This window comes from Lathamus discolor, chromosome 4 (genome assembly GCF_037157495.1).
Source record: "Lathamus discolor isolate bLatDis1 chromosome 4, bLatDis1.hap1, whole genome shotgun sequence".
In the NCBI taxonomy this organism is placed as follows: domain Eukaryota; kingdom Metazoa; phylum Chordata; class Aves; order Psittaciformes; family Psittacidae; genus Lathamus; species Lathamus discolor.
The window spans coordinates 48,035,656-48,063,230 of record NC_088887.1 but is presented as its reverse complement, the minus strand read 5'-3'; the positions used below and the strand labels follow the sequence as shown (position 1 = coordinate 48,063,230).

Genomic DNA, 27,575 nt, shown 5'->3' with positions numbered 1-27,575 from the left:
GCCCGCGGACCCACCCCACCCCCGGCTCCCCGCCACGGCGGCGCCGCTGAGCTGTCCGCGTCTCCCTAACCCAGGGCAAAGGCAACAATGGCCACGAGGAAGGCGGAGCGAACCAAACGCGCCCCGCTCACCGGCCGCAGACACCACCGCGTGCCCGCCGCTCCGCCCCCCGGCCAGCGCTGGCGGGACTGCACCTCCCGGCGCCCCCCGCGGCAGGCCAGACTACAACTCCCGGCATGCCCTAGGAACGGGAACCGCGCGGTGCACGCCGGAAAGCGCAGTCCGCTGCTCCCGAGGGACCCCCGCGTGCTCCCGCCGGCTCCCGGGGGAGCAGTGGGCAGGGAGGGCGGTGACCTCTCACGTGAGGCTAGGGACCGCGCGGCGATTGGCTGCCGCGGGGACAAGGGGCGGGCAGGCAGGGAGAGCTTCCGGTGTGCCTTGGCTCTCTGCAGCTTGTTTGGATGCTGCCGTCACATCATGGCGACGCGCGGAGCGGAGGCAGCGCGCGGAGGAGGCAGCAGCAGCGGTGGCAGCGGCAGCAGCGCGCAGGGACGCAGCCGGCGCCAGAGCCACAGCGGAGAGGAGGAGGCGGTGGCGGTGGCGGTGACAGTAGCAGCGAGCGGCGGCCAGGAGGTGAGGCAGCGCGCAGCCGGGCATGGTGGGAGGGCGCTCCCGCTCCCCACCCGGCGGCTTGTGGTGCCTCGCTCCCCGCCTCCCCCGTCCCCACGCGGCCTCGGCGCCCTGCAAGCTCTTGGGGCTCGGGCAGGCCGTGCCCCCGCCGCTTCCATGGCTTTCGGGGGCCTGGCACGGGGCGGGCCAAGCTCCTCTCCGCTTCCCGCGGGACCGGACTCGCGTCGCTGCAGCCGCGCGTGTGTCTGAGGGTCGGCATTCTCTCGAGGAGTCGCGATCGCATTTCCCCGGCCGGGGGGTGGCTCCAGCCGCTCTCCATGTCCCCCTCCCGGGGGTCGAGGGGCGGTCCCTGCCTCGAGCGCGCGGCGGGCCTTTGGCGGGGGGAGGTGGGGGGAGGGCGGCACGTGGCGGGGCCCGGTTTGGGGGGGGGACGGGGACGGGGGGCGGGTCTGGGAGGCATTTGCCCGCCTGCCGTTGTCCCCTCACGGTGGTCCCGCTGGCTACAGGTGCCAGGCGCCGTGCCGGCAGTTGGCGCTTGCCAGTGCGGACCGTGTGGTTGAGGTGCGAGGCACGCTTGCCAGAGCGGAGGCTCTGCCTGCCTGCCGCGCGGTGTGTGTGTGGGGGGGGTGGAAGTGTTTCCTTATCTTTAGAAATAGGTAAAAAATGGTTCTTTCTCTCATTTTCTTTCTTCTACCGATGCGCCAAAAGCGACGGTGTTCTCGGTGGCTTTACAGTAATGTCTTGTTGCTTGTCCATATAGGAAAAACCTAAAATATGTGTGCAGCAAACAGCAAAGACTTAAAATGTGCTGTAGTTGAGCCGTGACATCACCAACACGCTGCCTGATGTGACAGAACTGCCACGGTCATCTCATGTCCCACTTCGTCATCTCACCCTGTGTCCTTACATAAATCCAAGTGTTTTTTTTTTTTGTGGGACCTTTCTTCTGTGCTATGAAGGGTAAAAATGTCCCATAAATAGTAACTTGGTGGTGGTGGTTGTTTATTTTGGCTCTTGGAGAGAGATTTAGGAGGCTCTGGAGCTAGTTTTTCCTCAAAGAAAAACCATCTCTTGTGCTGTGTTTTTTTTTTAAGCTCCTTACTGGGAAGTGGCTTGTGAGTAACTTTAGCATCTGCGATGAAAGCAGGTGCTGATGATTACAACTAAAATACAAATAAAATCCAAAACACACAAACAAACCAGCATCTCCACGCTAGTTCATATACCCGCAGTCGAATGGAATTGAGCATTTTAAAAAGGTGAAATGTGACAGGGAATATTAAGCAAATTTTACTTCTAATTTTTTTTTTTTTTCTGTGAGTTAAAAATCCTTAAGCAGTCTCTTGCAGTGTCCCTCCCCCTGCCTTGGTACAGGGGAGCTTCTTTATTTTTAGGTTCTTTATGACCTGTTTGCATTGTGAATTCGGAACTTGTCTATCCTGCTTTTTCCAGAAATGTAATGTGGATGACTAGAAAGCTATTAGGTTTATAGTGAAGAGGAAGTGAAGCCTCATTGGTGGAAGTGATTCATGCTATATAAAATATTTTCTTAATTAGCACCTGTCTCAGCCCCTTGCATTAAAAAAGGACTGATGAAATGTGTAGCACTTTGCCCTGTAAGTACCCTGAAAGTTTCCATTTAAGCTTTGGGTTCTTCCAATATTTTTTGGGGTTTTTTTTCCCCATAGAATTACAGGAATTATTTTTAATGTCTTAAGGGAAAGCAGGGAAGAGATGGTTTTAATTACTTTTTTCAGAGCACAGAGGAAAAAGAATGATACAAAAGAAAACTTTTTTTTTTCTTTTTTTTTCTCCTTTCATTTGAGGTTGCTTGAGCTATTTTTAAAAGCAGGAATCTCTTCTGCATCATGAGGTTGATGAAAGTCAGAGGAAGAAGCATGGAAGGGGTAACAGAAAAATAAGGACCAGAAGCAAAGGTCATGTAAGAATGTGCTTGAAACAATATTAGAGACTTACTCTTAGATGTAAGGCCAGCAGTGTTAATAGCGGTCTGTTAACATTGACCTTGTATTGACTTTTATAAAGATAAAATACAGATTTCCACAGTAGGTATTTCTTAATCGTCTTCCTGCTGTGTTGGGACTTACTTCCAAGCTTGCAATGCTTTGAAACTAATGATGAGCAGTACTGCAGGTGCCTCAGTCCAGTATTTTGAAAGTAGGTAAATGAGCACATAGAACATAATTTTTAATGTAATGACAGAACAAGGTGAAATGTTTGTTTGAAGTGACTTTCTGATCTCACAATTAAGATTGTAGTTTGGCCACCATGTTTTCAGAAAGGTATAATTAGACTGAATGATCATCTAGGTCAGTGAACACAATGTAGGGAAATATTTATTGCATGGAGAAATAATTTTAATAAGCTAGTCTTATGGTCACAAGCACCTGAATTATTGTGTCTAGACCAGTGGATGAAGGTGCACCTGCTGCAAATTCAAACCCAAATTCTGTGACATCCCAGAGTGCTACTTCTTATGGAGAAGACATGATTAACATTGCTACCAAGAATGACTGTTCTTTTAGCACAATAGTTATGTTAAATGAACTCTTCTTGAATATCTATATTGAGGAAAAGTATATCACACAAATGTTTTCAAAACTTTTCCTGCATTAGCATATGAGTAAATTACTGGGATGCAGGAAGCATAACATTTGCTATAAACCATAAACGTTTATGAGAAATTACATCTTGCTGTTACAGGTGTTCTTTGGTTCTGTTTGTTTGAATGCAGTTGGTCAGGTTAAGGGTTATAAGGCTTTTATGCCTGGTTACATGTGTGGTAGGTTTGAGGATGTACTCAGCTGAGTGATGTTATTTTAATGGACTTTTCTTGAGCCTGATGCTGAGCAGTGATTACATATTTGCTTATGTATTTAGGTTGTATTACCGTTGTGAAGATCTGTTTTGTGTACATACATTTGTTCTAAAACTTCCAGGATAGTATTTGAAAGTATTAGCAGTTCTGAAGGCTAAGGTTGTAAAAGTCTTCTCAAAGTGCAGGCCATCTGCTACTATGGGCACTGTAACAGATGTTTTGGCAGATTAATACCAGTACTTCTTTTTTTTTGTTAGGGTAACTTCCTAGCATATAGGAGAAAATAGATGTGGGTGTAGCACTGCTTATGGTTTTATTTTCAATAAGAGATACAGAGTTTCAGGAAAAGAGACTGACTATGTGTAGGCACAGGAGTATAAAATACAGGTACTTGAGTACATGTAGTAGCAATGATAAGTACAGTATATATCAGCACTGTTACTGTGTTATGGGCTCTTGTAGGTAAGAGAACAAAAAAGCAAGTCTTACTAATACTTTTTGGCTTGGTAAGGAAAGTTCTGCCAAAGTGTATGTTTTGTCCTTAATGTGCAATGCACGTTATTGAAGCAGAACTGCTTGAAGTAATGTTGGCTTAGACTCTTGTGATCATAGCCAGTTACATAAATAGGATACCTCTCTTGTACTCTCATCTTTTAGGTACTGAGAGTTTTCTTCATGCGCAACTTTTTTGATCTAGGTACAAGTTGAGAGAACATAGCAAAGGACTGAATGAAAACTTGGGGATGAGCAGGGGTGATGTTAGCAGTAATTTTCCTGCAGGGCATCCTGAAGTTGTTTGACTTATGACTGTCTTAAATAGCTTGAAGATGATACACTAATCCAGAAGTGTCAGCATCTTTTAATAGCTGGTTTAACAGCTGGGTTGATGGCAAGTATCTTGTTTTGTAATGGTAGAGTTTTGAACTTTTGTAAACAATTTTGTGATCTAAAAAAGTCACACGTTGCGTATACAACATACTTTGTCTCTCACTAGACATCTTTCTAGGTACATAACAATTCTGGCCCGTCAGATTATAGGCTTCCTATCATTAAAGTTGGTTAGAAGCAGCAGGTTGGAAGCCAGCTGGAAGGTGGGGAAGCATGGTAGCAACTAGAAAAGGTAGCGGTGATTTCAGTAGAAGGTCTTTGGCAGGGTGGTTTTGTTTCTATTCAGTCAGTACTGAATCAGCACTATTATACAATGTGCTGTTGGAAGTGCTGTGTTCTAGCTGGAATGTTGAACTGAGAAGTTCACTAGTCTGATGAGCACCCATTTGAAAAGATAGAGGTAATAGGTGGGGGTGTTCTAACCATTGTCTTAGTAAGGGGAGGTGAGGGGGGCAATTTCAGTGATAGAGAATGGCTTAGTACTTAACATTCTCTGTGTGACGTTTATTACTGCTGTATTCCAGCTTGAAGCTTTATACAGATCAAATCTGAACTACCTATAGTAAAGTGTTTAAGAATAATACTGAGTGTTGGAAGGCTGTTCAGACTTCTGGTTATGTGTTAAGATCTCAAGTGACAGCTAAGGGGGAAAATTCTTGGTTAGTCATAATTGGGAAGTCATCTAGCTATGAAGTGTTGTGGCTCTGGTCAGGCAATAGCAGACTTCTCTGTTTAAAACTACTTTCTAATCTAAGTTACTAAAATCCTAATGTATTTGTGTTGTGTCCCTACTCTTAGTTTTGCTAGAACTTACAGACCACAACTTGATAGAATTTAACTAGGTTTTTTAAGTTGGTTTTGGTATATTATCAGGGTTGCTATAGCTGCTGGTAGAACCAGTTCTTTAAATACAGTATTCTAGCCTGTGGTCACCAATTTTTTTTAATTGTATTTAAGATGAGAATATTTGATATTGTTACAAAATCTCTCTACTGCCACAGTGAGCTTTGGTTTTGCAGCGAGCGTGTTTGCTTGTCACTAAGCTTGGATTTCTTCCATTTTCACTGGAAAACCAAAAGAAGGTTGTCAAGTTTAATAGTTTTTTCCACTATTGCTATTATTTTCAAAGATATTTGAGATGTATGAGATGCTTGTACATGAATCTTTTTCTTCAGTTCAGTATTCTGGTAGGTTATTTCTGCCTGCTCTGTTAGACTTCAGAGAATGAGCATGAAGTTCTGAAAATCCTTGTTGGTTTTTTGACAAAGGATGGAGAATACTCAGAGTTAAGAGGTTGTTATTGTCATTACAGAATTGGACTGACACCTAATTTGACTGCTGCAAAAGCCCTGCTGAATTAATGAGGTGGTGGTGTTCACTCTGTGAAACTTCCAGGTGCTGTGGAATATGCATGCTAACTGCCAGCTCTGAATTGACAAGAGTTGAGGTTACTGTGATGGTTTGCTAGCAGAAGTGGGCATTTTGTGTCTTACTGTTCACATGTATGCCCTCACCAGTAATTGTTCGGGTTTTTTTGTTTGTTGTTGGGGTGGAGGTTTTGTGTTTTGGGGTTTTTTTTTCTGTGTTTTTTGCCAGAAATAGCAGAATTTTCTCAGATGAAAACCAGTGAAAAATTCTGTGTTGTTTAAATTTGAAGCAGTGCTTCTCATGACCATCATCTTGCTGACAGTGTTCTGGTACCTTAGTAGTCAGTATTAACTATTTAACTGGTGCTTTTTGTTTAGTTCCTTGTGCTCTGGCTGTGATTCGATTGACTTTTTATAGTGACTCTCGTTCTTTGGCTTCTTTCCAACCATCGTGCTAGCACTCTTAGTTGGCAGGATTGCCTATCACTGTGCTGTGAGCAGGACTGAGGTACCAAACTGGCTATGAACTGTTAGAACAAGCTGCATGAATGTTGTGGCTAGCACAAAAGAGGCGGGTATGAAAAAGGGGAATGAAGTGATAGCAAGAGAGCTGTTGCTGTTCAATGTGGATCCACAAACAGAGCCAGTCAGCCTTCTCAGCTGCCTGTTCAAGTTCCTGGCAATTTTGTGCTCTGCTTTCAAAAGTTTATGGGAGTCTGTTTATGGATTTCAGAAGGTCTGGAAATACTGTGCCAAACCAGAAATTTTTGAGTTTAGAGCAGACTTTCCCTACCTTTTGCCAGGCTTCTTAGGCACAAGTATTTGAACCAGAAATTCATGTCCTATGTAATAGAAAAAGTGCAAGTTTCAGCTGTTGTGTTGGTAGTGCAATTCTGCTCTGTTATTACATTGTGATCTGATACCTCTGATCTTTCCTGCCTTGTCAGTCTAATGTAACATCGTATCTCTGGCTTCTGTATGAATCGTGATTTTTGGAGATCTGTGCCATGTCTTCAAACATTGATATCTATGAAAAGGATAAGCAAGCTCTGTTGTTTTCACATTTCTTGTCGTTTTTTAAGAAGAATCTTGTTTGTTTAGCTGACCCTAAACTTGGGAGGGGTAAGCCTTTCCCATGCCAATGGAAGCCCCACAGTTTAAGACCAGACAGGAAAAAATATGCATCTTACAGCTCTAAAAAGTCAGCTGTTAAATCTTCAGTTTAGTTATTTTTTATAGCAGTTGTATTACTGCATTACCTTTGCAGGCATTTATCAAGTATTTTGTCTTGCATTACTGGAGAATAAAATTGGCAGTGTGTTTTTTTGTGGGTTTTTTTTTTTTTTTCCCCATAAACCACATGCATCACTTCCACACTTGTAAAAAGCTGTGAAAGTGAATCTTCCTTTATAAGTCAGAAGTGGCTCCTAAATGTGTATGCAGATTATTTGCAGTTAAAAAACTTACTGTCATTCATGAAAGATAGATACTATGTGAATTCCATCATTCTGAATAATGAATCTGCCTTGAGATAAGGTCTAAAACAAGGGACTTTTATTTGCATGTAGAGAACAGCTAAGCTGTCATAAAATTTTTTACAATATTAACACGCATTTGTTTAATGATTTTTAAATAATTCTTTGAAGCACGCTGAACAAATTTGGGGTTGAAATATATCTCACAATATAATATTAGTGTTGGCTGCGTTCTTTTGATGTTAGCTAATTCCTTTTGAAGAGGAAAGGAGTACATCTGTGCAGAATGCAAAACCCAGTACAAACTCCAGGTTTAGGATTGAGGACATTTTTAATATTAAAAATATAATATGAAATAAATTTGTGCTTAAACAACATATAAACATATTAACAACATATAAACATTCTGCATATAAACGGGTCTTGCTTTTATAATTTCTTGTGACTTTAAGAAAATTTACTTTCTGTTCACTGAAAACAAATCAATTAGAATGATCACTTTGGTAGTGAAGTGAGTTCAGCTCTGCTTATTATACTTTCACCCGTGGATGCATGTTGTATAGTAGAATTGCAAATGGACAGCAAAAAATACCACCCCCAAGTACTGCCTGGAGTCCCAGCCTCTATACTGTAACAAAACAAAAAAACCACCCAACCGTACACCCTTGAATTTCTCTTGTCAGCCTTAAATGTATCTAGAAATTGAGAATGTTGTTCTGATGGTTGAGAGAGGGGTCTGGTAGCTGCTAAGTAGTATATAGAGTGATATTATCAGGTGTTCTGCTCCAAAATACTGCAGTTCTAAAACTGATGTTTAACTTTTTGGTTAAATGATTAAACCTTTGAGTGTTTAGGAAATCTTTGGAGAGAAAGTTGTTCAATTGAGCAGAAATAATGTATTGTTAAAAATCACAGGCAGTAGGACTCCAAATCTGAAGCCAGTTAATACTTACTTTTTTTGATGACTTCATAGATGTAAATTTTAATATTTAAAAAATGGATGTGCTTCCAGTTGTGTTTATAATTCTTGTTAAAACAACAGATATTCTCCGGTCATGAGCTGACACTCTTATTTGGCATTCTGATTGAGGTAGGTTGAACTCTTACCCTAGGTGTGTTATCAGTGTATTTCTGTGTATTTCTTTAGACTTCGTAGTAGGTTAATTCCCTCCCTGCCTCTCCCTCTTTCTTGCAGTGTATCTCGGGTTATTTTAGAACTGGTATCTTCCACTTTTCTGGAACCAGTATGTAATAAAGTTGGTTTTAATAATGTTGTCCTCCTGTCTCAATTTATGTACCTTATTTCTCAGATAACAGTACCTAAAGCTAGTTAAACTCCTGCTGAGTTTTAGGTTTGGTATACTTAGTGTTGATTTGTGAGATTTTGAGAACTATGGTGGGAGAAGTGTTTGCATTTAAAATTGTGTGCTGAGATGATAGCCGGTTAGTTTTGGAGCTTTAAGAACAAATTTCCATGGGAACTTTTTATTTCTAGAGCATAAACATCTTTGCAATTACAAGGTATCAAATTTGTTTTGTAAAAGAGTGCTTAGTATTTTGGACTGTTGTATGCTGTTTTCTTCATCACTCTTTAGGCTTATTCTATCTACAGTTATTTATATACCTGCCTTAACAACAGCGAATACCAATTTGAATAAGGATGGGATTTTACTTTTACTTGTCCATGCAAAAGAAAGGTGAAAGTCTTCATTTTAAGTATAGTTGATTGATTGTTTACTTCTTGCTTTCCCTTCTGAAGTTGGCTGTTGGTGCCATGGAAGAAGTTGTTTCTCAGGAGATGGGAATGAATAACCAGGATCAGCTGGTGAAGAGCAAGTGTGATGAACTGTCTGACACGCCACTGCAGCATGCACAGTCCAACTGTTGTGGCCTGGAAAACACAGGTTCGTTGGAAGAAGCTGAGTGTATCACAAAGAACAGAAAGCACCCGGGGTCCACATGCTGCTCTCAAGAGTCTCGTGAGGAAACTCCTGGGAGAGAAGAAGCCCGTACTGATCCACCTGATGGCCAGCAAGATCCAGAGAGTGAAAAACACAAGGAGAAAACTCTGGGTATGTTCTCTTCAGCATTTTGATTTTTAAATGGCTTTAAAATTTTCATAAAATAGCTATGCATTTGCTCTGTCTTTGTCTCAGGTTTACTCTGTAGCCAAAACTTGTCATCTTTAACAAGATATTCTGAGAAAATGTGCACTTCTGCTTAAGAAAAGACAATTCTTAATGCATATGTAAGAATCCTTCAGCTGGTAATGCTATTTTAATAGGAACTTCAATAACAACAATAATAATAATGTGGTAATTACTAATCAGCTTTTTTAACATTCTGGTTGTTGGATTAACTTTTAAATTTGAGATTGTGGTGTTCAATGCTACCAAAACACTGCTGATATTTAAATTCCGGAACCTTATTAAAAACACTTGTGTGAATATCCTTTATTAGCAAAAAAAACTTAACCTTTCAAATTTTGCTCTTTTAGATTTTTCTTTTTATCTGTGCTATTAAAAATATATATACAAATATTTTTGTGGTTTTAAGGTTAAAGTAACTTTTACTTTTTGTAACTTTATCCAAGTTATGTAATGTCACATAGGCAAGACAAGTTCTTACTGTGATGGCTTTCCATTTGTCATCTGTTAGGATTATGCAGCTATCAAACCAGAGAACAACTTAATTCGTGCTAATTTCTCATGGATCTGTATTTTACTTTTCTAAAGGTAGGCTCTTTTCTGGTACTTTTTTCTTTTCTCAATATGGTGGTTTTCATCCAATTCATAGGAAAAGAAGTATTGTTATTAATGCAAGCCTTGAACACACTTTCTACACCAGAGGAAAAGCTGGCAGCTTTGTGCAAGAAGTATGCTGATCTGGTAAGTAATTTGTAAAGACAGCAAGAGTTATCCATGTGTTAATATTAACTATGGAATGCAAGAACTTCTAATACAGGACAGTAACAATTTTGAATATTTCACAGTGTTGGTAGGGGAAGAAAAAGCAAGCTCAGGCTTATTGTGGGTATTACTTCAGCCAAACTTGCGTGTAGTCATTTTGCTTCTACATGACTACCTAAATCCAAAGAAAAAATAAGTTATGATAACTTTTTGATAACTTGGCATTGAAGCGTAGCATTAGGATTAACAGAGAAGTTTAGAGTTTCTTTAGGGAGTAATTATTTTCTTAGTTTTTGTCTGTCAATAATGCTTTTGTGCTAGCATTTTATAATTTATACCCTTTAGGATAAAGGGAAAGAACATATTGGGATAATGAGATTTGGAGGAGCAGGGGAGGTTAGGTTTAGGTTTAATTTTGCTTTGTGCTTTCTGATTATGCAAAAGAATAGATAGAAAAGTAACATTTCTCCATTAACAAACCAAAAAGTCAAAAAGTTAGCAGTGATTGATCATAAAGTGCATTCCTATCCCTAGTAGGAGAAATGATAATTTATTTTCTAAATTAAATTATCATAAAACTGGGGACACACACACATGACTCATGAGTTCACTTTTCAGAATATCCCTGGAGACAAAATTGCTTGACTTGCTCATCTTGACAGGAACAAACAAGAATGGAAAGACTGGAAATACTCTGTGCATGCTTTCCCACCGTATTTGCAGTTACAAAATGAATGTAAAACAAGATAACTGAGGAGTTTGACAAAAGCATGAGATTTTTTCCTTCTGTAGATGTCAGGTGTATTATATACAAAGGTGGTTTTGAAAATGACGTAATGGCTGCACCGCACAGAGCATAGCTCTTCTGAAATAATTTTTTTTTTTTTTTCCTTTGAGATTAAGGATGTCTCCAGAGCTTTGAGGATGAGCTGGCAGGTAGTCTTTTTATTCGCAAAGGCAATACTAATTACTTAAGAATAGACATAGATTAGTTCTGTTTAGGAAATCCTAAATCCTCCTTGGAGATCTGTTACATTTTAGCTTTTTCTCTGGTCTCTCACATGCATGTTCTTGTTCATATGAGTTAATTTCCTTCAAAACCGGCAGCTTCTATGAGAAGTCACTTTCATTTAAAAGAGATACAATAATACTTTCATAGTGCAACTTAAGGATGAGGAGCCAACCTAAAAAAGGGGTTTGATACTGTGAGAGGAAAATGTGGTAAATCAGTTCTTATCAGCTGTTGCTTGTGCATGTGATGCCTTTTCTATTTGAGCGAGCAACTCCTATGTCAAATCACAGTGATGATGATGGCCTGCATGAGGGGCTAGGTTCGCATGAATTCCTTGCTTCTGTGGAAAAAAAAAAGATCTGCACCATCTTAATTTCGAGCTTTCTTGTTGAAGGCAATCAGGAGAGAAACATGTTGACATTGTTTTTTCCCCTTCCAGGAGAGGATCCATAGGTAGCATAAGCATTCACAGTCCATAGTTAGTCACCTTCCTGGAAAACCAGTTGCTTTCCCCAGAATGCTCAGAACTGTTGGTACTTTGGGTGGGAGGTTTTCCAGGTGTAGCAATAGCTGGTTTAGCTGAATGAGTCTTAGAGGTACTCTGTTTCCCTCAGAAAGTTTAGGTTGTGTTCCTTTTAAGTTGCATTCTTTTCTTCATTATAGCGGTGGTGAACCACTGGCACAGGTGTCAGCTTTAATGCCAGCAGAGGTTTGAACTGTTTATGACAGTGCACCTACAATGCTTTTTTTCTTTTTTTAAAGATTCATCATCTTTAAAGCTCACTGTCAGGTTTTTCAGTGGTGTCTCATGAAAAGGACTGTACAATAAAGGTAGGAATGCCTCTCTCCTGGCAAAAGATCTTCCACAATTTTTTTTTTTTTTTCCTAATTTGGAATCTATCAGGAGATCAATTTGTGATGCAGGAAGGTTTGCATCCATGGTGATAGGTCTCACGCTGGCATACTTTTACAGGCCTGAAGTTTCATAGGTATGCAAACAGCACAGCCACTTGAAGTGTTTTTTCTGGCCACCCAAGAAAAGGGCTTTTTATGTTTGAATATCAAAATATTCCCTTAACATTCCTTTTCTCCAAACTAGATTAAATATACATTTAATTTACTGTTGTCATGAGGTGCTTAGTGGTATTTATTCTTTCTTCTGTGCATCAGCATTATTTTGAGCTCTTTCAAAAAACCAGCACTGTATTATTATTCTGTCATGGTGATGTTCCTTGTTGTCAGCCTTCTTTTCCTGTGGTGTCCCAAGGCTGAGGCACTATCTAATAAGGAGCAGTGTTAAACTTAATATTGTTACCTTCTTTACAACAGAACAGACTAAATAATAAGGTTTCTTGGGGAGCCCAAAAATCCTGTGTAATGGAACTTACTTTCAACTAGATATTAATGCAAGAAAGTTCTATTCACTGGATATTCCTAGAATATATTTTGAAGTCAGCACCATATACATAGTTTAACGCTGTCATTTACAGTCTAAGGAGCCTAAAGAGGTACAACAAAAAATTTGCTTCAAATGGTTGAGACTACAGAACTTTTAAGTCATCAGAGTCTGAGCTGTGCAGCTTTAATAGTACTTGATTTGTCAGGACTGCTAGTTGTATCTGTTCCATTCTGAAATACCTTAGCATTTTACAGACTTGTATCAATTACTGCGTCCTCTGGTAGGAGCTCCTGCCGACAAGAAAGAACTGTGCACACATTTCTGTGGATTTTTGTTTCTGATACTAGAGAGAGACCTCTTGGATAAACAGCTGTGTGTACTTTGCAGATAAGACTGGAAAATGCCGTGACCTGTTGAAAAGCTAGTTTCAGTTGGTTTTTAATTGTATGTGCCACAACCTTCTTTCTCAGAGCTAGTTCTAACCTTGTGGCTGAATGCAGGTTAATGGCCCATCAGCAGGCCCATGGTCCCTTATCCTCAAAGGCTAAGTTGGAATTTGTACATTTCCATCTTCTGTCCTTACACATTTAGAATTGTCTGTAGGATGATGGAAGTTTCTTTTTAAGTGTCAACTTGAGTGTCTTAATGAAATTATTTTACTTTCTTTCATCTGAAATATGTAAAAGTTTGTTCAGTCTGCTCATCTAGAAGAATATAGTTTCACCTATGTTTATTTAATAAATATACTCTCTAATGTTAGTTGGAGGAGAGTCGAAATGTTCAAAAGCAGATGAAGATACTGCAGAAGAAGCAAGCACAAGTTGTGAAGGAGAAAGTCCACTTGCAGAGTGAGCATAGCAAGGCCATTTTGGCACGTAGCAAACTGGAATCTCTCTGCCGGGAGCTTCAGCGTCATAACAAGACTTTGAAGGTTAGTTTATATAAATTACAGTGCTAGTGGTGGTGGAAATCTGACTTTATTGGCTACTGCTTAAAATCAAGGCTGCTGCTTTTTCCTTACTACTTTGCTTATTATCTGTCCTCCAGAGGAAGAGTGTCATGTGACATAAGTGTCCCTGATTTTAAGGTAAAAAATGTAGGTATAGTTCAGCTTGCTTCCCCCCCCCCCCCCCCCATATTACTTGTAATTTTTGACATATTTGGTTCTGGGAGCAGTGCTGATGACTGCTGGGGAAAAAAATAGCACAACTGAAATGTAATGGCAGCATGAAATGGCATGGTATTAAAAAAGGCTTAATTCTGTCAGAATATAATGGATGGGAGTATAATGGAAGAGAGCCAAGATATTCTTATCTGTGATCACTGTAGGAAATCAATGCTGGTTTTAACATCTGGGTAGTTCTTACACTTGCAAAGGTATTAATGTAACATCTTGTAATACCAGCCTCTGTGTAATGTGCAGAGTGGTAAAGAAAAGATTCTTTAGAAGTTCTGGAGTTTCTCTATGTACGCACTTCATATGGGTAGTCAGCACGACATACTATGCCTTATATTAACTCTAGTACTCTAGAACTTGAACCTGTACAGAAGTTTATTACTATCATTGTTTCTGACTCAAAAATATGAAAAAGATCCATGGTTTAGCTTGAACACATTAATATTCTCTCACAAAAGGAAGAAAACATGCAGCAAGCACGTGAGGAAGAAGAAAGACGGAAAGAAGCAACTGCACACTTCCAGATTACACTGAATGAAATTCAGGCTCAACTGGAACAGCATGGTATACATAATGCCAAGCTCCGCCAGGAAAATATTGAACTGGGGGAAAAACTGAAGAAACTCATTGAGCAGTATGCACTGCGAGAAGAGGTGCTTACATTATGCTTCTAATGGAATACTGTTATAGTTCCTTGACTGTAAAGATCAGATAATTATGGGGGAGAAAACCCCATAATATTTTACAGCCATCATGTATATAAATTATTCCTTTTACTTCACTACTGTGAAAAATTAAGTAACTGTTGAGCCCACTATCTGTCTTTTCTGTCTGGTTTTGCATATCTAAATTCAAGATACATTGAAAAAAAAAAATATTTCCTGGTGAAAATGGTCAAACAGAAATAAGTAGTCTAGAGACAGGGAAATCTCTGTCTTTAGAGTTACTCAGAACTCAGCTGGGCCAGATGTGAGCAACCTGATCAGACATTGAAGCTGACTGGGGTTTGAGTGAACTAAAGCTTCCAAAGGTTATTTCCAACATAAGTATGCGTTTGAAGTTCTTCTAAATTATAAATTTACCAGCATAAGAGTTATTCTCTGTTTTACTTTGATTCATTATGGTTGGGGGTTTTTGGGAAGTTCCTTTGTGTATGTAGCTGCTCTTGTTGGCACAGAATCAAAGTAAGCTATCATGCTTTAAGACTATATTTGGACCAGTGATATGGAAATGACTATTACAAGACTAACTAAGCTAGCTTTAATTGGCAGTGGCATGTAAGCTAGCCAGTATAAGCTACAGTAGTGGAAAACAGGCAATTCTTGTCAAAGAGAGAACTGACCTTCAAGGAGTTCTACAGCTAAGATTAGTTTGCTAGTTTTTAACTGGCAGAGGAGATTTGGAATGTAGTTATTCAGTTGTTCTTTTTCTTGGGGATGGGGAGGTTGGTTGGTTTTAAACCTGGAACAGTTAGAAAGCTTTCTCTAGACTAGTTCCCACCTTCAGGAGATGACATGGGGAAGAGAAATGGTAGAAGGACACCTCATGCTACTTACAGATGTATGTAAGACTGCAAAATTCAGCGATTCGTGGAATTTCATCAGCTAAATAAACTGTTGTTGCAAACTTTGCTCGTTTTGAGCTTTTTTAACAATGAGGACCAGTGCTTCTAGAACTAACAACTACAGTAAGGATTAGCGATAATGCACCATCTTTAGAAGAAAGGATATAGACTACTTGTTACAGGACTTTTGAATGTTTGGTTTGAAGTGACTTACAGCATTGTACCTGTTTAATACAATATGCATCTGGCTTCTGTGAAAGACAAAAAAAGCGTAGTTACAATGCATGGACATAGAGGAGAAAAGGCGTGTAAAACAGTCTTTGCCTGTGTTTCTTTTGCATGAAACTTGTAAACAATATGCATTTCCCCATACATGTACATTTACCTTAATTGACCCGTGCACTGTTTATATTTGACTGATATGATTTCCTTTCTTTAGCATATTGATAAAGTGTTCAAACATAAAGAACTGCAGCAGCAACTTGTGGATGCCAAACTTCAGCAAACTACCCAACTTATTAAAGAAGCAGAGGAAAAACATCAGCGAGAAAGGGAGTTTGTAAGTGAATTCTCTGTAAAGATAAATAACAAAACCCACCAAAACATATTTTTCATGATTCGAAACAGATTCAGCAAATTCAGGGGACTGTCTATTGAAAGTTAGGATAGATTTCAACAGCAAGACTGAGATTTAAGTTTTGTGTATGTGTAATGCCTTCAATATTAATGTCTATATTTACAGGCAAGTAATGTTATTGTTTGCATTTTCTCAGCAAATGGGCTGGATATTACTTAGCTTTTTCTTTGACTGGGAAATGTCTTGAGCTGAAACACCAAAGGTGTACTCTTGTGGTTAAGAGTTGTAACTTCTGGTTTGATGCTATAAGAAATAACAAGTGCAGAATAAAGCGTAGGCTTTTTTGTCTGTCTCCAAAATTATGGCTGATGTTTTATTTACATGTTCATAATCAGCGATTTACTTGCAGTCTTCCAAGAAGTTTGCTTCAAATTAAAAAGTAATACTTAGGTGAAGTTGTGGTTTGTTTCGGGTTTGGGTTTTGGGTTTTTTTTTCCCCAATGTTCCTTATGTATCTGTAACTTCTAGACAAAGTCTTGCTTTTCCTGTATTATCTTAAAATTATCATCCAGTGTGGGGTTGTTCTATATTTTTAAAACATAATTTTGGAATCATATGCTGATGAAAATCTTTTCAAAGATGAACCTACAAAATGGTGTCAATTTGAAGCAAAATTGGTTTGAACTAGACTGTAAAGGCTATTGTAAAGGCAATATCAGTGACTGGAGAAATGGAGGTAGAAAATAACTGTTTTGTAACCTAATTTATAAATTGCATACAGTTTGTTAATGAACTACTCATAAATTTAGCAGTTTAAGCTTGTTGCAGAAATAGAAATGTTGACTTATGCTACCAATTAGAAAAATGTCTCAATAAAAATTTCTGTATGCCAGCACTCATGTTTTAAAAAAGCTCGAGTGAGAAAACATGGTTGAATGGCCATTAGGTGATGTTAATGTTTGTTTCTTTTTCATCATAAATGAAGCCATTCATAGGAGTACTTTCTTCATTATAAGGCTTTTTGCATTGTTGTTTGTTTGTTTTTTAGTTGCTAAAAGAAGCTACTGAGTCCAGACACAAATGTGAACAGATGAAGCAGCAGGAAGCTCAGCTGAAGCAGCAGGTATTTTTTTGGTTTTGTGGTTTGTTGGTTTTTTTTATGGAGTAGTCTTCAATACACTTGTTCTAAAAAGAAAACACCAAAGTATTTGTGACTGTAGTGAACACAATGCAACATACAGAAAAACTACGTGCTATCATTCATGCAGATATACATCATTCAGATGTTATACACTACTTGTGAAAATTATTTGTTGTTTTCTAATTGTCTTTAATTTCCAGTAGTTAACTCTTCAGTCGTGAAGTGTGAAATGTAAGTTGTAAAGACATTTTTGTACTTGCTGTTTAATACTTCTAGAGAGTACTGTAACTGGGAGGTGCTAAACATTGAATTGCTGGAATTAGTATACTCTTTAACTAATAGTGCTAGTATTACAAAGACCAGAATATATGAAAGTTTAACAATCTATTCATTGTGGTGGCTACTTCACCATCCTTTGGCTTCTCTGAAACTGTTGTTTTCAACAATTTTATTTTGCTGGAATGAATCATGTTTGGTTTTAATGTGTTTATATGTATGCATGTGTATATATGTACACACATAAAATGTACACACACACACGTGTATATATGTTTATATACAAATATATACATGTATCTAGAAAATTATATGCATATATATGTGTATATATATCTATGTATGTGTATAGATAGATACACACACATCTGTTCAGAACCAGGGAGGCCCTTGTGACTGTAGAGATTTTCACCCAGGCAGGTTTTAGAATTTATTCCTTACTGTTTCCATCTCATCCTGTTGTAGGGGACTGGGAGCAAGCAATGCCACATTTATCTCTGTAGTTACTCAGATTTAGTAACCTGAGTGTCTCTGTCCACGAAAACCTGCTATCTTCAGATTGTTTTCTTGCTATAAATTCTACAGCAAAATCTTCTCTGTTGAGTGGGGAAATAACCTCCGGTTTTTGCACTTTGGTTCTGGATCACCTGCAGTCGTTGTCCAAATGCAAGCTCAGCACGTAAGGCAGAGGGAAATAGTTGGTTCAGCACATACATACATAGCATCTGAGAAGCCGTAGCTATTCCTTTTACTGTATACCTCTTAATGCTTCAGTTTTGTGAGGCTTTGTATTAAGTCTCCTTGCAAGCTCTATTTCATTCCTTTTTCCATGCTTACTGTACCTAATTCTTTTCCAGGCTCTCTCAACAGTTCTATTTCAAGTGTGTGTGTGTATTTGTGCAGTTAAATGTAATCATATGCACACCTCTCCACTGAACTTCAATACATTAATATCCAAATTATCCTAAGTATTTTTTTGCCATGCTTAGTCTTTTATGATTTTTTTTTTTGGTAGTTGATTACCCTTTATTCAAAATGCCACTGCCTTTTTGTTACGCATTTTAATGGTAACAATGTGTATAGCTTGTAGTTCCCTGGGGCTGACAGATTTTTCTGTAGAATAAGATGAGCTAGAAGGTTCAGTTACAGTAACGACAGAGTCATCGTGTACTGTTGACAAGCCAAGCTAATTCTTGTTATGAAGTTGCCTCTAATACTAGAGCAAAATAAAATATTTGTGTTCTGAACGGTATTGTACTTTAATCCTCAATGTAAGAATTGAGAGAACTGGTTATTTTTCAGTTGGACTAGGAAGATGGTCATATATTCTTAGAACATCAAATCACACACTGATATTATAGGTTCTTTTAGTAAGAACCATAAGGTTTTGGGACCTGTTTTTTTTTAAAAACAGGTTATGTTAATGAATATATTTTCCAGTTCCTTCTTGATTATTGGCCTTGTGATGTAGGGCAAGAAAATTTTCTGTCATTGTAGATTAATATTCTTCACTTGTTAAAATGTAAGCATTTTCACTATTAAATTAATTCCTTGTCAGTACTCTCTACCCATTCTTTTTGTTCAGTGGGCAGATTTTGTAATTGTGAATGTGTATTTGATTTCTGGAATGAATCGTATTTATTTTGTCCTAGCCTTGGTTGTTACCTTTGGCTGGTTATGGAGAGGTTTTCTGAGTATGATTTCACTAACCATGTACTGAATTTCCTGTATCTGTCCAGATTTTTTAATTATTTCTTTTTCAGGAGGGAAGCAAAAATGATACAGTGATGAACTGTGATGTCTTCAAACATTTTAGTCCCCTTTCTACTTAAGAATATATTGCTGTTCTATAATCATAGAACTCTCCTTTATATGCAATTTCAATAGCAGGTTTTCAGACAAGTTCTGCATGCTTCTCAAATGGAAATCATAGGATAGTATAAAAAAATGTTTTAATCCTCTAATATTTTGAGTTTAATTTTGCCTTGCACTACATTTTTGTATTTGTATACAGCTGTTAGGATTAATGTTCCTGCCTCTTTTTCCAACAGCTTTCTCTTTACATGGATAAGTTTGAAGAATTCCAGACCACCATGGCAAAAAGTAATGAACTCTTTACAACCTTCAGGCAAGAAATGGAGAAGGTACTTACAGGATTACCTGGTTTCATAAAAAGTAATATAAACATGCGTGCTGTTACTGGGATGCATTTTAGATTTTATAACAGTGTTTGCCTTCTGAAAATATGTGAAATATTTTGACAGTTAATTTGGATCATAAGGTAGGGCTTAAGAATTTGTCATATTATGGAAGAGAAATGGTTTTGGAGGTTTTTTAATGGTTTTTAACACACATAATACCTAAATCCTAATTTGAGTGTTTTATTAAAGGCATAAAATACTTCTCAGGCTTCTTGGCTGTGCTTTTTTAAAACTTCTTTCCCTGGAGCTCTGTATTAGTTGTACTTGAAAGTTGCTAGTCTGCTTCTTCTAAGGATCAGTCTTGTTTTCTTTGAATGCAGAATTTGTATGTGCGGGGTTGATTTTTGATCAGAAAGACTTCCCTGTAAAATAGCTTGTTCAAACTGAACTTGGAAAGTAACAATAAGAAGTCATATTACTCATGTAAACCTACCTACATTGCAACACAAGCCACAAAATTAAGTCTTCTATTTGTCTCTTGCAGATGACAAAGAAGATTAAGAAACTGGAAAAGGAAACCATAGTGTGGCGTACAAAATGGGAAAATAACAACAAGGCTCTTCTGCAAATGGCTGAAGAGGTAACTACCATTTAAGCAGCAGTATGGCTAAACTAGAGTCTGTGTCCTGGAGAACTTCATACAATTTCTCAGTTTTAAAGAACTGAATATACTGCACAGTAGCTGCCTCTTGGTTTGTCTGCTGTATGGTTTCTATTCTGTAAATAGTACTGGTGGTCTTAGTACACAAAAAACCAAAAGCTGATTTATAAATCTAAACTCATGATGAAATCAGCCTTATCTTTTCTTGCTTACTGTTTAATCATGCAAGCTGAACAAATTTACTGTATTTTAATATGCCGAGCAAAGTTCAGTCAGTGCTGTGACAGAAATAAATTTTAAATATCCAAGACAGACATGAAGGCAATAACACATGTAAAGAATCAGTTACTTTTCTACACTGCTTCTGCTTTTGAGGTCATGAAATGCCATTACCTACCTAATTGTAGTCTAGTAAAAGAGAAGCGTGAAACAGTTTTCACAGAAACCGTAGGCGTACAGTTCTGTCTGCACTGTCTAAGGTCTAGTTTAAGTATATGAGGTATGATCTTGCTAGGCCGTGCTAAGTCCTATAGGTTTGCTATGGCACTGCTTATCTTTCTCTGTTCTTTTAAGGAGCTAGTTAAGAGAGCCAGGACTATGGTACCTGCTGACTTGGATTTTGGATTGTAGATTTTCCCCATTTATGCCCCACTGCTCCCTATAATTGCCATTATTTGGGTTGTAAATGCCTTGTATCAGGATCCTTACTGATACTCAGCCCTCACAATTAGCATTATGCTGTTATATAGGTATCAATTGCTTGTTGCTGAAGGTGTGTTTTGCCACTCCAGCTTAGACAAGCCATCTGTAGTGGTCAGGCATTCTAAGGAAATTTGCTCTGGAATTTGACCTACTGGATTAATTAGAACTTAATATTCAGGACTAAGTAGTAGTCAGTCATTTAACTTAAGGAAAAAATAAACAAAAACCAAAATCAGTGTGATCACAGCTTTCTGTCTTTTGTCCTTCAGAAAACAGTAAGAGATAAAGAATACAAGGGCTTTCAAATAAAACTGGAGCGCTTGGAAAAGCTATGCAGGGCTCTTCAGACAGAGAGGAATGAGCTGAATGAGAAGGTGGAAGTCCTGAAGGAGCAGGTTTCTCTCAGAGAAGCAGATGTGGATCTAGCTGTGCAGGTGTTGCAGTCCTGCACGCTCAATTCCCATGAGGAGCTGGGAACTCCGACCGACACAGAACCAGGAATCCAACCTGATGTGGAATCACTTGTGGCAAATAATTCCGCAAAGACTGTCTCAACAAGTCCTGTTCCTGGCACTGAATCTGTAGACTAAAATGAAGTGTAAACACTGTATTGAGAGATATATTTTGTGTATAACTTTCTCTGTTGGTGGTAACTATTTGGTTTTGTGGTGAAAATTTTCTTACTTTTTCTACCATATCTGTATTTTCTTAGAACTACTGGACTTACGTGGTACAGGAAGCTGCATAGCAGCTTTAAATAGCTTAAACTATAAATTTTCCACAACTGTGTTGCACATCTGCCTCATTTTTTTAAAAGAAAATATTTTTCCATAAAAGGATGCATGTGCATTTCCTCCCCACAACACAAATCACTGTCATGGAAGACCGTGTACAGATATAACATCGTTCTGGGGAAAATAGTGACAGCAGGTCACTTTTTGGTTTAAATAATAGCATTCTGGTTTTGTTCATTGATTTGCCACTCGATATACTAAAAAATACTGATTTCCCAATAAATTTATCTGCATTAGGGTGTCTAATGGCCAGTAAAAAAATGTCAGCTTTCCCCTCTAGTATGTTTTCATATATATGAATGGAAAACTAAAGGTCCAGGACATAGTAAAAGATGTTTAAAGGCTTTTACGTACTTTGTGGTATGAAAAAACAGCTTTGAAATACGTCAATTTGCAGCTGGTGAAACAGGGTGTACAACTTTGTGCAGACTTCTCAGGGTTGTGTTGTAAAGGCTGGTTTGAGCTATTTGCTCTATCTGTGAACGTGCTAAATATAAATACATGGAAAAAAATGCACAGCAATGTTACTGAGTGGGATTTTGCCGTTGTGTAGCCTATTCCACGGGTGTTAGTTCATGTTCTTCCCTCTTAGCTGCAGTGTGTCCATCACATGGTTAACCTGACTTGAGGAATCCATTGCTGCCTAGACAAATCTCCGGATTATCTGAAAGGCTGGAAAATAGACATCTACTGCTGGAGGCATGGAAGACACGAGTCTGTAGCATATAGGCTTTCTCTAACAGCCTTGTATGCAATGTATTTAAGTTAAGCATGTACTGGTTATAATTGAACAGGTAGATTCAAATACTTTTCTTGAAGTACAATATGGAATTTCTTGCACGCTCAACCTGAAAGCTGTACCAGTTAGCAGGGTGCCTTCCCAGTTAAGTTATCTGGTAAAGATGGTACTTCAAGTTCTTACCCTTAACATACCACAAGAGAAGCTCCCTTGTTAACCATAAAAAAAATTTCCTAGAAAAATTGATAGCCATATTTTGACTTTTGTCCTGAAAGAAACTAGGACCAACATTTAACTTCTGGCAAGGCAATGTGTGAAATAACTGCAAGCTACCCGTAACTTTAGTTCCCATGTATTTACTTTCTAGTTTTGGTTGCTGTAATTTTAGGAAATACGAACATGTGTAGCCTTTTCTGGTACTTAAAGTTCTTTGCACTTACTTGGGAGAGGTTTTCTGAATCCAGCACATCTCTTAATGAGCTTCCCACCCTCGTTGCCCGTGACCATTTAGTGGCTGAATTACTTGAATGTTCAAGGCTGCACTGAGCTCCTGATCCTTTCGCTGTAGTAATACACGTTGAGATATTGTAGCTGTCTCTGAGAGAGTAAGGTTATGTAAGGCCTAATAGATGTGTTTTAGCTCATACCACTAAGAGGAACTGTGCAAAACTGACACTTCTTAAATGGTGGAGCAAATGGGAAGCTGGCCATCTTCTAGATTTTTGCAAGGTTTGTGTTTGTGGTCCAAGCACAATGCAGGAATGAAAAGAAGGTAGCAGTGAGCAGTCAGTCACATTAGACTAGGAGCTTTGAAATGTTAATCATGCTAACCATATGGCATAAAAAAAGACTGGAAAGAAGTATTTCAGACTTGCTTTTCAAATTGCTTGCTTTACAGAATCAGACTGTTTAAAAACAAAAAAAAAAGTAGTTGTGAGAACTGGTTTTCAGCTAACACTAAGCATGAAGTAATTTTCCTGAGGAAAAGTGAAAATCTTTGTATCTGAAGCATCATACCCTTGGCAAGGTAGGACATACAGTTTTCTATTTTTACAATCTATTATTTGAACATTTGTATCTCTAACAATTCTTTCTATAGTGCTTGTTCTATATGGAGGCAAGAGTGATTTTTTGCACCCTGCTGCAAGAATATTTTAAAGGGCTTTTAGAGACACGACAGATGTATAGAACAGCAATACAAATATATTTGTTATTGACTTAATATGTGAATGAAGCAGAACACCCCAAGTGATGAAAGGCTTTTAAAACGGGGATACCCTTTTCTCTTTACTACCCTTAACATACCCATATCATATTGACTTATCTGGCCAAAGTGAGCTATACGTTGCTTCCTGAAACCAGTCAATAGTTCCATGCATTGCTTAGAGAATGTTGTTAAAAAAATAAATAAAAAACACAAATTCATCTAAGGATAAGCTCAGCGCTCTAACTGATCTGCCATACAGCAGGCTATTGCACTGCCAGTCTGTAGCCAAATGGGCTCCAGTAGGGTTTTTAAGTAAACTGGTATGAATGCCTTTCTCCCACTACCATAAACTGTTTAACCTGGGCTGTTAAACTGATGTGGCCAGAAATAAGTATGTCTAATTGTCAAAACTCTGGGGCCCAAATGACAGTTTCACCATGATTAAGCTGCAGAAAGCTAAATGGGATGTGATTCAAGACCCAAATGTGTGTATACGTACACAAGTAAGTTAGGGCTGTATCTCTAATGTTTTGTCCTTCCTTTCATTACACCTGGTTACGTTACAGTTCAATTCTCAGGTGTTGCAGAAAATCTACCTCTTTGGACTGTAGATGGAAATAACTGTGAAAAAAGTGATGCAGAAATCTAGTTTGTGCTAAACACACTGCTTTATTTTTACAACCCATGTCTGCTTTCATGAGGAAAAATGATAAATGAACAGGCAGTCTTTGTTTTGCTTTTCAAGAACATTTTGTAGAGATTTTTCACTAATGTGAATCTGAAATTTTATCTACTCAATTCTGTATAGATTAAGTAAATAAGTATGCTTAATATATTGGACTCCGAGTTTTTCTTTAACATCATATTCATGTCTTCTGACTGGATCTACTGAGCTCATTGTATTTGTTTGCAAAAAAAAAAAAAAAATCAGAAATGAAAATTAAAAGATGTTAAATTTGAGTTGAAGTGGATTGTTCAAGTGCAATGCCCTGAGAAGGTGCTGCCACAGGGTTGTGTTGGTGAGTGGGGTATTACTGGTGGAAACTGCACAAGCTGAGTACAGGAAGCAAGATGGGGGGCAGCTCAGGCCATGGAGGGCAGGTGCTCTGCTGGGCCTATAGCAGCTTGCTTTGATTTCTGTCTTCTGTCCCCAAAAATTTACCTATCATGGTTCAACTGCTGCAGTATGAGAAATACAGGGTTCTGTGTTAAAAATCAGGTTCTCTAGTAATGTCATCAGGTGCTCCCCATTCTGTCATGTGGCATGGGGTCCTCTTTGTTACTAATGCACAGTTCCCTCCTGGTTTCCTAATAATGCTAAGTGCTCTGTTTGCCACCTTTGGCATATTCCCTAACATTTGGCAACTTCCCCTAACTTACGAGAACATTTTTGGGGTTCAGTTTTCCTTTACATACACTTTTCCTCTAGGTAGCACATAGGATTGTTTAACAATACACTGTGATGTTCCCTGTGACTCTTTGAAGATGCTGGGGGGGGGGGAGAAGAGGGTTTATTTATATTTCTCAGCTTTTATAAAATGGGTATCTTCAAAGAAGTGAACAGTGTAGGTTCTACACCTGAGCCTTTGTCTATTGCTGTGTCAAGTACTGAAAATCCAAATGCATTGCCTGGTCTCCACTGCAGTCCTTGCTGTACTTGTTTGCTGCTCCAAATATTCCCTCGCATCCGAGACTTGTTTCCACAAAAGGCACTGCTTCTGCCCCTGCATAGAATTGTAGGATCATAGACTGGTTTGGAAGGGATCTTAAAGACCACCCAGTCGAACCCCCCTGCCATGGGCAGGGCCACCTTCCACTAGACCAGGCTGGTCCAAGACCTGTCCAGCCTGGCCTTGAGCACTGCCAGGGATGGGGCAGCCACAACTTCTCTATGCCCATCTCTACTATTTCTATCCTTTGTCATGGTACATACTGATGAATTCCAATCTGCTGTTAGTAGTGCCATGCATCTCCCCAGTCTTCCTAAATTCCTAATGAAAACTGGTCAGATTTGAAAGCTTTTCCTGGAGATAAATTTGGTTATGCATCACAGTTAATAGCTGGGAAATTTGCCTTTTTATTAGGTGCTAAGTCTCTTCTGTTCATGTACACACACACCTATACATTTGAGCAGTACTTAACTCTTCTTGTGAAGAGCAGCTCAGATGTGAGAACCTCTCTCACCACCTGCATTTCGGTCCAGCTACTGGAGTATCATCTCCCTGGCAGGTGGGCAAGTGTGTTTGGTGCTCATTAACAAGGTAGTTGTGTTTGCACCTTTAGTTAGTTAGTTAGGGTTTTTTACATTTACATTTTGAGTATCCACCTTTTTGCTCTTCTTCAGGCATGTCTTCTTAAGAGAAGGGTGTATTTTCTTCTATCAATCAGTCTAACTCAGACTCATCTAACTATGCTACTTGTTACTGACCTTGCTGACTGTGGGCACCCCATTTAGGCTTGAACTTAAGTGGTTTAAGAATATTGTGCTACCTGTGAAGACTTAACTTTGATTTCCTTTTAAACTGCTATCTTCTAGCTTTGAGGTTGCAGATTATTTTGGATTTCTTGCTCAAACACGGATCTGCAGTGTGCGTGTTGTGTGGACTGTGGTAGTTGACTCTTGAAGCAGGTTCCCTGCATAATTCAGGACTTTGCAAAGAATATGGCTCCTAAAGCTCTGACTTATGGAAATAATTTCTTACAGTATCTAAACATCTAAACACCCTGTTTGCTCAAGCTGAGGGGATGAGTTCAAGTCCTCATTCAAGTCTTTTTTAACTTCATTCTAACTACAGCCATGTAACAGATATTCCATACTGATGTAGTTCACTGTCACTTCCACCAGGTTTTTGCCTTGGTGTCAAGAGTCAAATTAATTACCTCAGTTCTGCAAAGTCCAAGATATGTTATGCTATTTAAGCCGTGTGATTTGGTGGGTTGGTTGGTTGGCTGGGGGGTTTTTCCCTACCACCAGTATTCATATAAAGCCATTTAATCTTTATCATGTTGCCTGTCTTATAAATCCTGCTCATCAGAGCTTTTGCTGGCTTTGATTGTGCTTCTGCTCTTTCCTGCCAGGAGGTTACTGACTTCTCCTTAAGCCTTTTATATGGCATATGTCTTTTATGCAGGCTTGAATTTTGAAGCAAAGAATCATTGCCTTTTAATAGAGGGGAAGAGTAATTACACAGCTCCCAAACATCAGGTCAGCACTTGTTACCCGTACTGGGCCATGCTTGGACTGGGGGAAGCTCTGGGTTTGAAATTCACAGGACAGAAGGTGATGTTGAGAGAATGAAGAATAATCTACCACAATGGGCTTTTTAGTGGCTGGAAAGCAAAAGGTCAAAGCAGGAGCTGACTAAGCACTTGTTCTCTGTAGAGAGTTTACACAGCCAACAAAGTGCGCTTTGTTCCGCTCTTTCAGTGCTGAAGTGAAAAGGTACAGTGTGCACACCAGTAATATAGTATGAGTAAGAGCATAACCGCATGGCTGTGTATCAAAAATTGCCTGGGATCAAACAGTTGACACTGTTAAGAGTCTCGCACACTGCAATAAAAAGGAAATGCAGTTCTTCACTCACAAGAAAGAAAAAACCCTGAAATCGCTTGTCTCACTGAAAACAATTGGAGTCAGTCCAGAGGAGGCCACGAAGATGACCGGAGGGCTGAAGAACCTCCTCTGTGGAGACAGGCTGAGACAGTTGGACTTGTTCAGCCTGAAAAAGAGAAGACTCCAGGGAAACCTTAGGCAGCTTCCAGTACTTAAAGGGGCCTATAAGAAATCTGGAGAGGGACTTTTCACAAGGGCGTGTAGTCATAGGACGAGGGGGAATGGCTTTAAACTGAAAGAGGGAAGATTTAGATTAGGCATTAGAAGTTTTTCGCTATGAGGGTGGTGAGGCACTGGCACAGGTTGCCCAGAAAAGCTGTGGCTGCCCCATCCCTGGCACTGTTCAAGCCCAGGTTGGACGAGGCTTGGAGCAACCTGGTCTAGTGGAAGGTGTCCCTGCCTGTGGCAGGGGGATTGGAACTGGATGATCGTTAAGGTTCCTTCAACCCAAACCAGTCTGTGAT

At 39.2% G+C, this 27,575-nt stretch overlaps 1 protein-coding gene across 2 annotated transcripts; it reads left to right on the top strand.

The window, feature by feature from the left end:
- Positions 1 to 281: 281 nt before the first annotated feature.
- On the top strand, positions 282 to 24,329 carry TXLNG (taxilin gamma). Of its 2 annotated transcripts, none has more exons than XM_065677387.1 (10): positions 282 to 633; positions 8,959 to 9,271; positions 9,996 to 10,087; positions 13,280 to 13,450; positions 14,155 to 14,349; positions 15,700 to 15,819; positions 16,886 to 16,960; positions 19,306 to 19,398; positions 19,940 to 20,035; positions 21,028 to 24,329. In XM_065677387.1, exons 1-10 carry the CDS (start codon positions 478 to 480, stop codon positions 21,346 to 21,348), a joined length of 1,632 nt encoding a protein of 543 aa, XP_065533459.1. In that variant the 5' UTR covers positions 282 to 477; the 3' UTR covers positions 21,349 to 24,329. The 2 variants fall into 2 exon arrangements, with proteins under 2 accessions (XP_065533459.1, XP_065533460.1); XM_065677388.1 differs by lacking the exon at positions 282 to 633 and adding an exon at positions 8,232 to 8,289.
- Positions 24,330 to 27,575: the final 3,246 nt, after the last annotated feature.

Bases quoted from the DNA above. Each gene is read 5' to 3' on its own strand.
- TXLNG (XM_065677387.1), top strand. From the start codon at position 478: ATGGCGACGCGCGGAGCGGAGGCAGCGCGCGGAGGAGGCAGCAGCAGC. The intron at 14,350-15,699 runs GTGCTTACATTA...TCCTTTCTTTAG, and splicing joins AGTATGCACTGCGAGAAGAG to CATATTGATAAAGTGTTCAA. The intron at 15,820-16,885 runs GTAAGTGAATTC...TTTGTTTTTTAG, and splicing joins ATCAGCGAGAAAGGGAGTTT to TTGCTAAAAGAAGCTACTGA.